This window comes from Diadema antillarum, unplaced genomic scaffold, assembly GCF_040938485.1.
Source record: "Diadema antillarum isolate AM-2024a unplaced genomic scaffold, OU_Dant_1.0 scf00000128, whole genome shotgun sequence".
Lineage (NCBI taxonomy): Eukaryota > Metazoa > Echinodermata > Echinoidea > Diadematoida > Diadematidae > Diadema > Diadema antillarum.
Genome location: NW_027271017.1, coordinates 2,304,682 through 2,321,846, shown reverse-complemented (window position 1 = coordinate 2,321,846; position 17,165 = coordinate 2,304,682). Strand labels below are relative to the sequence as shown.

General features: G+C 36.3%; 1 protein-coding gene across 1 annotated transcript; it reads left to right on the top strand.

Annotated features, from left to right (window-relative positions):
• The first annotated feature begins 1,339 nt into the window (after positions 1-1,339).
• On the top strand, positions 1,340-16,719 carry LOC139720477 (annexin A7-like). Its single transcript, XM_071631831.1, has 13 exons — positions 1,340-1,467; positions 2,936-3,011; positions 7,703-7,797; positions 8,640-8,673; positions 8,952-9,031; positions 9,693-9,749; positions 10,216-10,249; positions 11,256-11,338; positions 12,617-12,685; positions 13,861-13,962; positions 14,493-14,568; positions 15,561-15,673; positions 16,600-16,719. The coding sequence occupies exons 1-13, from the start codon at positions 1,459-1,461 to the stop codon at positions 16,717-16,719; spliced, it is 948 nt and encodes a 315-aa protein (XP_071487932.1). The 5' UTR covers positions 1,340-1,458.
• The last annotated feature ends 446 nt before the right edge of the window (positions 16,720-17,165 follow it).

Sequence of the window (17,165 nt, the reverse complement as noted above, 5' to 3'; positions counted from 1 at the left end):
TCGCCCGAAAACAAGTGTTGGTTCTGATCCTTATAGCATGCAGCGGGTACTGCTTTGTTATTCAAATTCATGATTTTCTTCCGTCGAGATGTTTTCATTGCAACTGATTGACAAATTGCCCTACATCGACGTAAATAAGCACTGAATTGATCAGTGTTTGAACCAACACTTGCTTTCGGGCGAAAGCTCGGTGGTCTAGTGGAGATGACGCCTGTCCGGTGATCAGGAGGTCGTAGGTTCGATTCCTGCTCGAGTATGTACGCCCATGATTTTTTATCATGACTACTACTAAAACACTGATCACTTCAGTGCTTATTTCGGTCGATGTAGGGCAATTTGTCAATCAGTTGTAATGAAAACATCTCGACGGAAGAAAATCATGAATTTGAATGTATATATATATGTATATAATAAGCGTTATTGGTAAACATTTCAAAGTATGTCAATCATCACACATAGAGAGAATTAAACCTTTTCAAAGGTACCTCACGTTGTAACATAACAAGGAATATTCTTTATGTCAGCTTTTTTTTTACTCAAACTGCATGGGTATCTATTCTCTCCATAATTCAACTTCTAAATCACAATTCATTGTACAGAAATGATTAAAAAAAATCTCCTAACTTAGAGGAATGCACTTATATAAACTATATTTTCAAATCATCTTCAGTTCGTTATACGAATGCCTCTTTGAATCAATAATGCAAATGAATTTTACGACAACCTTGTCCTGTTTTATTTCTTAAAAGTATAATATCTGCATTAAAATACACCAAAACGCAATTGTCAAAAACGAATGTAACTTCTTTAAGTTATGACGAAAACTATCACGTATTTTCAAATCATTTCTTTGTTTGTTTTTTTTTTTACCAGCATTCATTGCAAATAACGAGCTAGCTAGTTTTGCGCTAAAAATTTCTGCATTATATAACAATATGTTGAGTGTATGTTTGTTTGTAGGCCTATGTGTCTGGTGTATACTGTGCAAACAGAGAGAGATCCACACTTTGCCTATTAACACAAATTAACCCCCACAAAATGATTTTTGAAACCATTTTGCAGCGCGTAAAATGATCGACGTAAACGATTTACATTGATCGCCCCTCTCGGCTGGATACACCCATAGCCATCGTGGATGCAGCCAAATATCGACCCTTGTTAGCATCGAGGATGACTCGCTCTGCTCCTGATGTTAATTCGCGCCACAATCTACAGTCTGTCGTCTGAACAAACATGGGCGCAGTTTCAGTCGTGCGCCGAATATTACACTGGTGAGGCGCGGCTGTGTGCGGACCGTCGCTGAGTTCTCGTTGTATCGTCAGCGAACACTGCATTAAAAACCAGACTTTAGGTAAGGGCGTGCTCACTCGTTGATCGAAACCTCACAGCGGAACGTTCTGTCTGTCGCGCTCCAGAAATCTCCCTGTCAAAGCCCCTGAAACAGCGCAAAAACCCAAGATGAGTAAGGTGAGTTCGTTTTTGTACTCTCAGTCCTGATTTAAAGGTCAGTGGGACGAAATAACGTATTACAATTACTATTAAGACATTAGGTCTCTCAGGTTGAGGACACACACCTTAGTCTTTGATAGATGAGTGGGATTCGATAGCAGGCTTTTAATATACAATTGGCTAGCCCTAAAGTATTGTTTATGACTGAAACACAAGCGCATGATACATTGTGGGTAATGACCCTTCAGAGTTCAAAGAAATTCCATTCAGTTTCACATCATTGCAAACCACTCTCATGTGTATGCCTATTTGAATACAACGAGGAGTATTATGTAGGACGTCGCTGTCTTTTAGCTTGTTCACTTATTAGTTTCAAGTGCTGAAGCAACCGTCTTCAGCCCGTAACAGCAAATTTGTTACATTATCTTCCAAAAGCATGTTTCAATAGGTCCTGCATCTTGAACATTCATATCAGTCTGTTAGGTGTTCTCTTTTTATTTACCGTATTAGTTATCTTCCTATCTACCTACCTATATTCTTTATGTGTGTATCTGTTTGTTTTTAATATTTGATGTTATGCTGCCGCACGTAATTCATATAGATAAACGTATCTGAAAAAAACAAAAATTGATCAATGGCAGTTTTCACTGACGCCTAATAATAAATAAGTGGGCGTGAACAAGAACGACTCTGCTAGCACGGCTAGTGCACCAAGCAGATTATATGTTTCTCCCTGTATTTGTCTTACAGTGTACAGGGTGCGAGTTCTGAAACCGCCGCGTAATTTGGGCTCGAACCGTCTCATTAACAGAAACCTGAGATAAGACACATGCCAGGGGTTAAACTTTAAAGATGTAATGTTGACACAACGTGTTTACATTCTGCTAGTAGTTTACATGTAGAATTTACGTGTTACAGTCCAAATTGTCGAGTTCACTGTTTTAGCAGGCCTATGTGTACGTATGTGCCTTGATGCACAAACTAGGATTTTCATTCAACAAGAATCGAGTTTAGTAATTATTGATGCATTGCTTCTTTTTTTTTTCAAATACTGATACAGGCTATCGGTGATTTCATCATGGTAACAATTCCAAAGCAAAAAGGCTTGTTGTGTTGTTTAGAGTTATTTTCTTAAGAGCCAACATTGGAAGAATATAAAATCATCGATTTAATTCCAAATAATGTTAAGACTACGAATTATGGAGAATGTGGATGACAGCAAATTTTAGTAGCTTGAAAAGACGCAGACGCACACAGACGCAAACGTACAGTCATACACAAATGTTGGTAGAGTAATGAAAATGCTGAACAAAAAACAGTTTAATGATATTAATCTAGCCACTAACAGCAAGGAACTCTGAGCAATAGATTTTTATGAAGAGTACAGGGAGTACTCATTCGCCAATTTTTCATGACTTTGGAAATTGTAAATAATTAATTTTGTCCAAATTCATTCTTTCTTTCTCCATCAAAAAACAAAATGCAGCCAACCGTTACACCCTTCGCCGGATTCGACAAGGACAGCGATGTCCAGATCCTGAGGAAAGCCATGAAGGGCATGGGTAAGTCGACTTCATTGATCACGACTGAGTGTATGGCGTCGGTAGATTGACTACAGCATTTTTATAATAATGTGCGATGATTGCTTGTTTTTTTTTTTTAGAAACTACAGGGGAAAAATGTGATACAATCTACAAATGTTTGTTTTTAGCAGGAAGTTTCGAGAAGTAAGCATGGAAGTGGTCTTCATAGTTAACTGATATCTTGGTGTACCAGTGTCATTTGGAATAGATAAGGTCTTACGATGGCGGAACAAGTAGGACGAAACTAAGCTAAACTATAAACTAAACTTATCTAAATTAAATCAACCTGAACTTGACTAAAGTAAACTAAGCTTTACTAAACCAAACCAGACTATGTAAAATCAAAGAGAAAAAAAAAGACGCGACAACTACAATGAAGGGAAAAAGCTGTTGGTAAAATTGCAGTGATGTAAATAGGGTCATGGGCTTGTAGCACAATAGAAGCAGGTATATATTGGCATGTAATCAGTCAAATTTAAACATATTCATTTGACTTTCATGGGCTTGCCACTTTTAATGGTCAGTCATGACACATTACTGTTACTCCTGGCTGTTGCTACTATCTTTGTGTCTGACATAACGTTGCAGTAGATATTAGTATCGTAATATCCTTTTGAGCACTGTGAGCTTTCTGCAAAAATAATGCCTTAAAAAAGACACGGACACGTTTGCTTAATAATGCAGGGCAGGCAAAGTAAATATCCACACCTAATGGGTTCCTGGCCTAGACAAGTTAATCAGTAATTAAAAGAATTGAATAAATGACCGTCTTGTCATTAATTGATTAAAATCCACATGGCGAGTTTTGTTTGATTTTATCTCATGTTAAATCATTGTTGATGACTAATAACAAAAGACAACATGTATATGGGATTGGTTTCGCGTTTTCAACTAACTCGAAGGACCTTTTACATTGATACTCATACGATAAACAACACATGCACCATGCCTGTAAAAAGCAGAAAGGCACAAGATACAGAAATCCTGGAGTTTAGTTTCTTATGCTTGGGTTTTGTGTGTGTGTGTGTGTCTTTTTAAAACAGTAAATCTCGAGCGCAAACACATTATGCAAATGTTTATGAGTCAATACGTCATCATTTAACTCTTTCATCGGTTTGTACAGTGAACAAACAATTTAAAAGTCATATCTTTCTTCATTGCTTCAGCAATTACAGACATCCTACTTTACCATTTCTGTCACCATTTCTAGGTTATGTCACAAATTTATAGACATTTGATGCAAAAGAAATAGTGAATGATTACGTAGTAGCTGCTTAATGAGAGCTTCGTTATGTAGTGTCATTATCTTTTTTATTCTATCTTTATTATATTTCCTTTTATAATTCCATTTTCTATACGAGACCGTTACTGTTTGAATTTTCTCTACATTTTTAAGAACACATGTCACTCTTCAGAACAATTAACTGCTTTCGTATAATCTCTCTTGACTATTTTACTGACAGTGAATTGTTCTGTGCGTAGTCCAACACGACTTTCTCAATTTTTTGCAACTTTATATGACGGCAGGTAAAGAGTTGACAAAATCTCCTATCAGTATTCTCCCTGTCACGTTTACAAGAAGAGGAATCATTTACGTCCTTTGGAAAACACTGATGTACAACTTCACGCCTCTTCCTGTTTCTATCCCTCTAATACACGTCATTTTAAAGCAAACAGATCGTTAACAACTTAGATTTGTCTACGGTTTTATACACCATCCCCTCAGCAATACAGTGATAATCTTTGGAGATGAATCACGTAATACCCATTCAGCATTCGGCGTGAGTCAGTGTCGATAAACTTGGAAACTTTGGGGAGGGGCGGTGCGTGGAAATTAAAGGCAATGAGTGAGAGAGAGGGAGAGAGCGAGATCGAAAGCGAGTGTGTCTGTGTCTGTGTGTGTGCGTGTGTGTATGCGTGTTTGTTCGGAAGAGAGAGAGAGAGAGATGGGCATAAAAAAGAGAGGGGAGAGATACCCAAACGGAAACTGGAGTGATCACGATAATGACGACACTTGGTGAAAAGGCCTCTTTCGATAAAGCTTTTAAACTTACCGTGCTTATTGAGTCTCCTCAACAGAACGTTACAGTGTTATATTCTTTGATTTTCCTTTATTCTAATTTTCTTTTTGTCTAATGTTTAGAAAATAATTAAAGGTCAAAATGATCTGCCATATTATGAATAACATTTTACATTCTTGCTGAAGGATTCTGACGTGACGTCATAGACATTAGGGGAGGAAATGCATGAATGATTTTAAAGCAGACCTACTTTGTTGTGTGTGAGCTAGAGAGACCGAGAGTGCGATGGTGGTCATGTTTACATACAATATATCCGAAAACAATGGTGCTAAATCAGAACAAGACAAAGTCACTGCAATGGAAATCATAGTTATAATCATAACGATGATATTTTGGCATATTTCTATCATAATCGTAATCAACACACTGAGAGTGTTTGGGTGTGTTTTTTCAGTAGTTTCTTATTCATAATTAAAGTAATGTTATCTTTGAACAAAATGTATATTAAACAGATTTTGTCTTTATCTTTTTACCCTTGCCACGTACAGAGTTTTAGCGCGTTGATCTTAACAGTGTGATGACATGTTTCTTTATTATTCCTATGTCTTAATGGAACTGCAGCAGTTTTCATTTATACCATCGTAATGTATGATACGCCTTCACGCATGCATTAGTATTAATGCGATAGTGTTACCATAAATAAAGCCATATTCCATATAATGAACTAGAACAATAATTAGTTCTAGGAGACATTTTCCAAATTGATATTATAATGAAACAAGAATAAGATTTGTATGCCTCCGCCACGAAGTGGTGCCGGGGAGGTATTGTTTTTATTCTTATACCATAGATTTATCAAAATGAAAAAAAAAGAATAACACAGATGAGATAATGACCCCATGCATTATGATCCCATACTCAGATACATGAAACGTAAAATAATTTGACTTTTATGCCCAGCTAATCGTGAAAGACATAGCTTCGGGAAAAAAATTTTTAGTAATTTTCTAAACACTCATTTTCGCGCAAGCCATTGTAATTGTTGTATGATTATTATGCTATGCTTGCATGAGTGATTACCATCTTTGTACGATGATCATGATTACGACTTGAACCAATAATATTAACGCTATCAAGAGTTCAATATTGATATCATACACCAAAGGCACATTACACTAAATGTCGCCGTAATCATGAAACAAGTTTGCTGTCGATAATATGATCTGGAACCCAGCCTCCCATATCAAACCGATCTCGAGCCCATACTCTGTGGAATACCAGTACGATACGAGTGCACTTGCTCTTGCCTATAAGTCAAGCAAACAACCGAACCTACTGAGTACACATTTCCCTCGATATATAAAGTTGAAATCTCTCGTTTGGGAACGATGCAGTTTAAGTACCAAGGCAAACATTAATAGTGTGCAACAAGATAAGCTTTTCCCTGCCATTCGACTATAAATTACTCACAGGGACCTCTTTATGAGCCGTGTTCATTTTTGTAGTCGACAAAAACTGTAAATGCCATATAAAAGGTGCAAGAAAAATGGGTCGGAATTGTTCTACTTCATCGTCGAGTTGACATTTCAAGTTTTAATTGAATGATGGTATTTTTCATTATTATTATTTCAAATATGTTCTGCTCATACGTTCTATATTATTTTCTTTTTATTTGATGGAAATGAAAATAAATTTGAACTTTGAACTTTGAACTTTGATATGATATTGACTCAAAGCTAGGTTTACAAACAAGATTTTGAAAGGCAATCAATAGTAATAATAATTTGATTATTTCCTCATTTTTGTTTTGTAATTTTGAAACGTTTGAAAATAAAACTCGTGTTCCTTAACATTCTGAAAAAGATTATAGTCCACGAAAGAATTGAATTATGCTATAAAGAGACATACTAATTTCACTGTGAAAGACTTGTTGATAAGAGATATGAAATACATGAATAGGCACAGCCATTGGGGCACATCAAAATGTTAGTCCTTTGGGAATGCCTGGAAGTAATTTGATTTTGATTTATCTTTCAATAGCTTTCATTTCAAATTGTCCCTCAACTCAATACTCTTGTACATAAGGTTATTCCGCAACTACGCAAAAGAAAACCATCAGAAATGTAAAATTTTCTATTCAAGTTCTAATGATTAAGGACATAGTGCCTTGTGGGTATTATCACTGCGGCCAAGTTTATAATCAATATATATATATATATATATATATATATATATACTCTAAAAAAATCGAGTGAAAATATTCACTCTTGAAGGAGTGAATACAAAAAAGAGTGAATTTAGAGTGAAATTGGAGTGAATTTCGAGTGAAAATGTTCATTTTCACTCATTTTGGAGTGACCTCAGGGATCACTCGAAGATTTTGGAGTGATCCCTGACGTCACTCTAAAACGAGTGAAAATGAACATTTTCACTCAAAATCCACTCCAATTTCACTCTAAATTCACTCTTTTTTGTATTCACTCCTTCAAGAGTGAAAATTTTCACTCGATTTTTTTTAGAGAGGGGGGTAGGAAGGGTACGGCTTTCCCCTCCCTCTCCTCGCTCATTCCCATTCCCTATTCTCTATACAGCAATGAAAGTTCAAACCGGAAGTAAGTTATCCTCTCTCTCCAATCTTTCATCACACAGGAACCGACGAGCAGGCGATTCTGGACATTCTCTGCTACAGGACGAACGAGCAGCGACAGGAAATTGCCAAACACTACAAGGCCTCCTATGGGCGGGTAAGCAGCACCAAAGTGGGCGTGTCGCAAGATCTAGCAAGCAGTGCGCGGGCGCCTATTGGTCCGTTGTTTTATTGATATTGCTGGTGGGCGCTGGATGGGCGTGGTTCGGAAGACTTGGCAGCTAGGATGATATATAATAATTCGGAGAGTGTGAGTTGAGAAGTGGGCTGGAGTATTGGCGTGATACAAAGAGGGAGGAGTTTGACAGTAGGGTATACATTTCGTTTCCTTGTGTGTGTGTGTGTGTGTGTGTGTCTGTGTGTGTCTGTGTGTCTGTGTTTCTGTGTGTCTGTGTGCTTGCTTGTTTATTTGGGTGGTTCTTTGTTTCTATGGGAAGCAAACGGATTGCATTTTCAGTAAAATCGAAAACGGATTTAGTTAAGGATGTCATTCACTGAAATACTTTTCATATTTTCCCTTTCTCGTTTATATTTGAAGCTTATACATATTGAACATTAAGAAATTCCATGAAATGTTCCACATATGAAGGCGATTTAGCTGCATCTATTCAGAATAAAGGTGCATGGCCATGCAATTTTTAAGGAAAAAGCAATGAATATCTCTGTTTATCAGGTAAAGAAGAGAAGATGCTTAAAAATTATCTGTTGCATTCATGTTTCAAGTACGCTTAACGTTGCAAAAGACTGGCTTGTAAAATTTGCGAATCAGATGACGTATTGTGTATTTCTTTCTTTCCACAAATTGCTCTTGTTATTCCCTTTTCTGCATGCATTTTCCGCCGCTGTTATAAAAGGCTAGAGTAAAACACCGTTAACAATACCTACCTATTCTTTTTTCCCTGTTTTTTGATGTTGTTGTTGCTGTTGTTGTTATCACAGGACCTGCTGAAAGACCTCAAGAGCGAGCTCAAAGGTAACATCACTTGCTAGTTTATTTTTTGATCAAGTCTTTATCAACACACATGAATTTTAATACTGAATTGCCTCAATGCCGTATTGTTGTCCTATATTGCAACTGACTAGGCGAGCGTCATCACGTATATGTTTATCGTGATGGCCCCTGTAACGTGAGACATGTCACTGAAGAGAAAATGCAACAATTTACTGTATTTACGAATTGAAATGATTTATTGAATTTGTTTGAAAATCTTAATTTAACTCCATCATTATTGTCTTTTTACTCCTTTGAAGGTGACTTTGAGGATATCATCCTTGGTCTGATGACCCCTGCTCCCCTTTTCGACGCCCAATGTCTAAAGAAAGCTATGGCTGTAAGTTCACCACTTTCTTCTTTTTTCACACCAGTGAATAATTCCACAAATTAGGTGTCAAAAAGTATTGAAAAAAAAGTTATATAAAATACACGAATGATCCAGTGTATTTTGTGTTTTCTGAGTAGACCAAATTACTTCACTCCAGTTCTAAAGTTTGCAGGTGACGGGTGCCCAAACTGCCATCAGAGATTCTTAAAGAAAAACCATGATTTTACCACTCTAGAATGCTCCGTGTTTCATGAATCTGCACCTCGACAGAATGATATAGTTCACTTCAATTTATAAGGAAACATGCTCAGCCTCAAAATTTTGTGTACTTGATGGAGGCACCCACTCTCGTTTACCACGGCTTATTATATTTTGATCAGATTTTTTTTTTCTTATTTTGATATTTTTCATGATTTATTTTAGCATGGTTATTTGGTGCGCAATAATAAATATGAATTAATTAAAGTCATTATTCAATAATTATTTCAGAAGTTATCATGGCAATAAAAATCAAAACAAAAGAAATACTATTCAGTAAACTAGCAAAGAATATTGTGTTGTACACAATAAACAGACCAACGAATGCTGAGAATTAACTTTTTACGTTCCTTTCGTCATCTTTCGAGATCACATGTAGGAATTGAAATTTTTTTAATCTTTGAAATTGTAGGGAGCTGGAACCAATGAACGCGTCCTCCTTGAAATCATGTGCGCAAGGTCAAACAAGGTAATACATCATTCCATTTGCATATTATATATATGATATGGTGTTAATACATAGTTCTACATCAGTAGCCATTAACTTGATTACATTGTGTGTGAATACGTCTGTGATTATCAATAATACTAAAAAGACGTTTGATGTTTGTCATACCGCAGTTAAACTCCATGCAACAGTTAGATACAGCAGTGAAATTTATGACATAAATTATTATGTTTAATGTTTTGATTTCACGATTCAATTCTTGTCCGTAAATACCTTGTATTAGGCCTTAAAGTAGAATTAATTGTGAAATTCAATAACGCAAATCTAAAAGCACTGCGTTTGTGTTGTTTGTAAAAATGATTAGATCCACGCAAAAGCCTTTTTCTTCTTTTTCTTTTTGTATGTGATCAAGTAAGTAATCAAAATTATCCGCATAATATCATCAGTTGCGAAATTAATTTCCTTTACTATGACTTCCACACAACAGCAAATCCAGCAAATCAAGGCTGCATACAAATTAGGTAAGTTCTACAATACAGTGTAAATATTTTAAATTACTTGTCAGCACTATATACTTAGATTGTGAATTGCACGTTAGCTATCCATGCACAATTTCCATTACTATGATTACATGATTGCATGAATAATGTAATTTTGATCATCTTTTTTTTCTCTCGAATCCGTCAATAAGTTTGAATTAAATTGAATTGAATTGAATTGAATTGAATAAAACGTTTGGGTGGGGCAAATCTTAACAAAATATGCAAATAAAGTGGTAACATGGCTCCTTTTTAACAAATGATAATGGCGTTCATAACGTCATTATCTGTTAAAAAGGAGCCATGTTGCCACTTTATTTCGTAAATACAGCTACGTCTCTTTATCCGGCGTTGAAGGCACCGAAACTGTGAAAAGTCATAACTTTTGAATCGATCGTCTAATACGAACAGTTGTTGCAGTAATAATAATGATGATGATAACAATAACAATAATAAGACTGATGATAATAATAATGATAATACTGATAGTAATGATAATAATAATGACGATAATAATAATAATAATAATAATAATAATGATAATAATAACATTAAGAAGAAGTAGTGAAATGCGCCGTCGATCTATAGTGGTCTATTCTGAGGCGCAGAGGGGTGATAAGGAGAATAACGTACATTGTATAGTTGTACGTATGAAAGTTGAAGAACAAGGAAGAGAGAGAATACCCGGTAAGCAATTCAACAAATGCTCAACCAAAACAAGATGCGAACATAATTATATATGACTTTAGATGCTTTGTGAATGTTTCATGGTTTCTGATGATGTGATCCTGTGTGGAAGAGCATTCCAGTGAGATGGGGCTGCAGAAATAAATACCTCGGGAATGATACGGACGCCTAGCAGCATGACCTTACCCCCGCCGACAATATAAAAATTATTATTGTTATGTTGTAAAATGAAAAGTTTGAAAAGTTTTGAAAATATTGCGATATCGATATTTGATAATTGCCTTGATATCATCTGCTATAGCTGGTTTGGGGGAGGACTTGGAGGCCGATCTGGAGAGTGAGACAGGCGGAGACCTAAAGCGACTCCTTGTCGGGTTGTGCGCCGTGAGTATCCCCGATCGTGGTTCGTGGTGCTGTACTTATTCCATATCGAAGTTGATTCAAATCAAAGAAATCAAGTCAAAGAAAAGCGGACGACTTGTAAAATTTGGACTAAAATACGATAGAATTCCGACACATAAAATTTTCATATAGGACCTACTTGTAACGAATCAGTTTTTAGCCACCTTTTCTCTGTCCTGAAGACGTATTTTTACATGCCCAAATCTTTGAAAAAATCCACGTCAAACTTTACTGAAAATCTACTTTCCATGGTCTATCTTACTTTTTCAACGAAAGGTATAGGTACAGTTATAAGATTTAGCACTTCCCCCTGAAATAAGTACAATCGTAGAAGGTATTCTCTCAATACAAGCATCTCATTGGCTCTTTCACGTTATCTTTTTAATTCAGCAGAAAGAAAGAAACTCTGACGTCTGAGAAATGTCTTTGGCATAATTGAAATGTTGACAATACCAGCGCTGTGTCTCTGGGTAAAGCCTGAGTCACAAATGATTTGTGCTTTGTGTTGTTATTGACTTACGAGGCACAGAGAAACCCCTGAGAATGCAAAAGGGCGACATGAGGTCTGAAAGTGTGAAATTGTTAAACGTTACTGTTAAAAATGCTTTCCAGTTTGGAAGTGAATAAGATGATGACGACATATTTGCTATCAGCTATAATGTTAAAGTGTAGTCATCCAATTGTATTCTCTTCCTTTTACTTAATTTCTTTTCAGGATTTAGGCGGGATAAAAGGGTGATTTTTCTCAACTCTGGTAATTCACACACATGTATTGTTTACCTTGTGCTGTTTAAAGGGATGGTACAGTATTGGTGGAGATGAGAATTGGGCTTTTAACTTTTTGCAAGATACGAAGAAAACACTTAGGATGTAGTACAGAGCATACTATTTTAGGAGGAATTCAAAGCTTATTTGATGAAAATCGGGTTTGGAATGACTAAAACATCCAAAAACAAAGTAAAACAAAGCAATCGTAATAAAGTGTGGGTCCCACACTTTATTAGAATCGCCTTTTTTAGATATCTCAGCCATTTCAAAACTAATTTTCATCAAATAAACGTTGAATTCCTCATAGAATTAAATGCTCTTTCATATTTCATAAGAGGTTTCTCATTATCTCACCAAAAAATGTTAGAAACCTGAAATTAGGTCTCAACCAAAACTATACGATCCCTTTAAGGTACCAAAATAATTATTGAATTAATATACAATTTGTTTTATTATTATGAGATGAAAATACGTTGTTCTCGCTGAATCCAGGGTGCAAGGGACGAGTCAACAGAAATCAACAGGGACAAAGTCGAAGCTGATGCTCAGGCTCTTGTGGAGGTACGCCCCCTTGCGACGAGTCGCTTTTCTCTCTCTCTCTCTCTCTCTCTCTCTCTTTCCCTCTTCTTCGTCCTTTTGACCACCTCGTCTTCTTCTTTTCCTAACTCTGTTCAATTCAATTCAGCTCTCACATAATTCCATCGAACAAAAGAGAAAAAAAAAATAAGACATACATTACGAACTAATGCTGTTTTATTCGTTTGTAAGAAATACACAATGCAATGCGAGTCATAAAGCATAATCATAAAAAAAAACATAATATGTGCTTGTAAGTAGACTAACAAGAACAGCAATGCATACTTTTGCAAGTTTGACAGAAGTGTAGTATTTTTGTAACAGTGAAAAAGATCGGTTCACTGAAGAGCGGGGCTTGAAAAATGTGGACCACTCAAAACGAAATGTGCAACTAAAAGTCATTCCAAAATATATTCATGTATACAACTAACATAAAATCGTTAAAAGCAATGCAGATAGCAAAGACATCGCCATTATAAACAGTAACTATAATGGTACCAAAACACATGAAAATGCAAATTGAAGCTAAGTTTAAAAGAATTATACAACCAGCAGACTCCATCAAATGAACCGTGTGTACGCAGAAAATATGGTGAAAAAAAAACCACATAGCACGTTCTGTTTCTCTTTTCTCTTGGCCTTCCTCATCATTTTCGTTCTCCTCATCTTCCTTTTAATTTTCATCCTTTTCTTCCTCATCGTCATTCTCCCTGCCATTGGTACCTTTTTCATCATACACATCTTAGGTGTATTACAAAAAAAAGGAAATTAGCCGGAGGATTAGTGCGCGCTATATCAGACAACATGAAATGATGCACCAGAATGGTGTAAATGAGCAATCGGGTGACCCATTGGTCAAACCACTCTTGAGGTGATGAGGTCTTTGTTGATTTTACCAAGCTGGTGACTGTAAGTCGTTATACATTTTCATCTCAAAGAGTTCAAAGATGCACTGATCTTTAGTGACTTAGTGCCTCAAGTTCTCTAATCAGACAAAATGCAGATGAGTTTAACAATACTGTACAGTAGCCATGCAGGCTAAATCCTTACTGGTGGTACCAAAATGATGTCGCACTGTCTTTAAAAAAAAGGCCAGAACAGATAAATAACTTAACTTCCACCAAAGTGTAATCTACCTTGTCTGTTTGTTTTGCCCACAGGCAGGAGAAGGTCAGCTTGGAACAGACGAGTCCGAGTTCCAGCGGATTCTGGTGGCCAAGAGCGTCCCGCACATCAGGGCAGTGCTGGTCGCCTACGCCGCGGTATGTTCTACCTGTTGCATTAAGTCCCGATCTAAACTCTTCCATACTACTGGTCTAGTACAGTAATAAGTGGTTCATAGCGAGATGTCGTATATTTCACTCATCTCAAACTTTATCTTTTGAGGTTTTGTTCACATGAATGCCATAACCATGATTATACAGATAATCTGTGACTTTTTACTGCATAATTTTGCAGAAACTGTGCAGAAACTTGTCAAAGCATTTTTCCCAAAAGATGAAAAGTACAATGTCCGGTAGTTAACATTTCATAGCTATCTAACGATTTATTGATGATCGTTCCTGGCTTTACCCCAGCAAAATCAAAACATATCTCTTCCAAACTATCCGTACATAATCATCTGTTTCAACCACTGATTAAACTCTTGTTCTGCTTAAGCAATGATACCACAAGTTTTGATCTGATCGTCAAAATTTCTTTTAAATTTGAAATTGCAGTTTATAAAGAACATAAACGGCTCCTTTAGGATAATGCATACCAGCTTGTAATAACCTATCCTCATCTCCCGCAGGCCGCTGGCAAGACTATGGTGGAATCGATCAAAAGTGAAATGTCAGGCGACTTGGAATTAGCCTACCTGAATATCAGTAAGTCTGTCTAGAATCTATATTATGACATGTCAATAATCATTTTAGTCATTGGTACAAGGCTAGTAAAAAAGGTAACTTGACTGTATAGTATGAGTTCTGATACTCCGAAATAAATTACATCGTATGGCTTTGGTGAATGCAGAATAAAAGGGAAACAACGGGGCAGCGGTCATCGTTGTATTCGCTACGTGAATAGTTTTATTCATATTACATTTTTCTTTTCATTCAACTCTGTATGAATTAATTTGTCTCCTCATGTTCCGATATCTTAAGTATTAAATCAAGCACGATAACTTCATCGCCGTGTTCACTCTCCATTTATTAATCTTATTCATAAGTATACTCATTAAAATTTCTAATTTATTGCTTTGCTTTTTTGTCTTAGGGCCCATATTTGATGTATTCGTCGATATATTACTCCCTTAATAATCCGTCTATAGATTGGTTTCTGACAAGTTATATAGTTTTAGCAATATCACAGAAAACATCATCATGAATAACAATGTACATAATTCAAAGAAAATCAATGTGTACATGAATTCTACCAACAAAAAAGAAATTATGCAGAAGAAGGTCTGCCACAGTCTACGAGCAGCTGCTTGAACACGTGGCAGCCCAGAAAACTTACCCATGAGGGGGTGGAGAGGGGCGGTAGACAGGAGCATTCACGATTTGTTTAGCAGAATGAGGAAAGAGACTTGAACATAATTATGTAATGCATTCGGTATTATAGTTTATTGCATAATATATTGATAAAGATATGGCAAATTATTGTTATCACTTTTATTATGCATTATTATTAAGCAAATTGCAGTGATTAAATAAGATAAACTGAACTGAACTGAACTGAATTATCGTTATTATCATTATTATACTTATCATTGTTATCATTATTATCATCATTGTCATTACTATTACGATTAGTATTATTATTATTATCATCATCATCATCATTATGACTATGAATTTACTTCTCTCTTGTGCATCAGTTGAGTACATCAAGAACCCCCATGAGTACTTTGCCGATCTCCTCTACAAATCAATGAAGGGACTTGGTACTGATGAAGACTGCCTCACAAGGGTGATGGTTACCAGGAGTGAGGTAAGGACACACACAAACGCACTACAGACACACACACACACACACACACACACACACTGTAGACACACCACGCAGATAAACACACAGCAGATACACACACACTGCAGACATACAGTAGACACACACACAGCAGATACACACACAGTAGACACATACAGTGTACACACGCATACATTGCAGACACACGCAGCATACACACAACCTGCAGACAAACACAGTAGGCACATACACAGTAGACACGAACACACAGCAGATACACACAGAGAAGACACACACATCAGGCACACAGACAGTAACTGCAGACACACTGCAGACACACACGCGGCAGCCACGCTCAAACGTTTTGTTCTCCCTAATGCTAATAAAAAAGCATTTTCTTACTTAAAATGTACGGAATCCACGTTGGATTACGAAAGTTTACTCCACATTGAACTCGGGAAGTTGGAAAATAAATTTATACCATTCTGAAAGTGAGAAAGAAACACGTTTATTTCACCGATGTCATTATGCAACTCTTCAAATAAAGCTACACGGCACCTTGTATGTCCACCAGGAGCAAATTATCATACTGCCCACGATTGTATCAGCTTTTCAAACGATAATGAAGAATTTAAATCATGTTTGTTTGCTTGTTTGTTTGTTTGTTTGTGTGTGTGTGTGTGTGTGTTGTTCTTTTCCAAAGATGTGTTTAGATTTATTGACAAATTATCTTGGTTCAGAAGTTAGTTTGAAGATTTCGCATATTTGATCTTCCTTTTCTTTTATATAAATACAATTGTGTTATCAAGAAAGTGATACAAACCGGGGAGAGTATATTTGGCAGTTGCATCAGAATGTTTTGGTCTGTTTGAATGTTTATTCGTTTCTTTTAGTATCATTCTGCTTCGTTCTGATGAAGAAGTGTTATTTGACATTGACGCTGACAGGTCGATCTTGGTAACGTTGCCGAGGTGTTCCAGACCAAGTACGAGCAGAATTTGGTCGAGTTCATTGAGGACGATGTGTCTGGTGACTTCAAGCGCGCCCTCATCGCCTTGGCAAGTTAAAAGTCTTTCCCCCGAGAAGTATCTGGGAGCTGATAGCTGATGACGTCAGTCTTCTATGCTGTCTGATTATGAATAGCAGTGTGGAGCTGCTCCGTAATATGAGACTTCGTTATGACACATTTCAGAGATGCAAAAGGTATTGATAGAAAAGTGTACTTAGAAAGTGTATTTTGTAAAGCTAAGTTATTGATGAGTTTGACATTACTATCAGCAAAAGATATACGCGGTTGTGTATGGCGACGAGTAATAATTCCTACGTGTAAGATCGTGTTACAACCCTGACAATTGAAATAGTATCAAAATCTTTATGAACGTAATAGATATCAATTTTGTCATGTGTATTTTTATTATTCCCTTGTCACTATTAGTGTCTCGTTTTATGTTAGTTTGATTTTTATCGATATCATTCAGTTCAATTCAATTCAATTCAATTCATGCTTTATTTC

Excerpts from the sequence above, each read along its gene's own strand:
- LOC139720477 (XM_071631831.1), top strand. Across the intron at positions 9,750-10,215 it reads TGTGCGCAAGGTCAAACAAG|CAAATCCAGCAAATCAAGGC; the intron begins GTAATACATCAT and ends TCCACACAACAG. Across the intron at positions 15,674-16,599 it reads TGATGGTTACCAGGAGTGAG|GTCGATCTTGGTAACGTTGC; the intron begins GTAAGGACACAC and ends TGACGCTGACAG.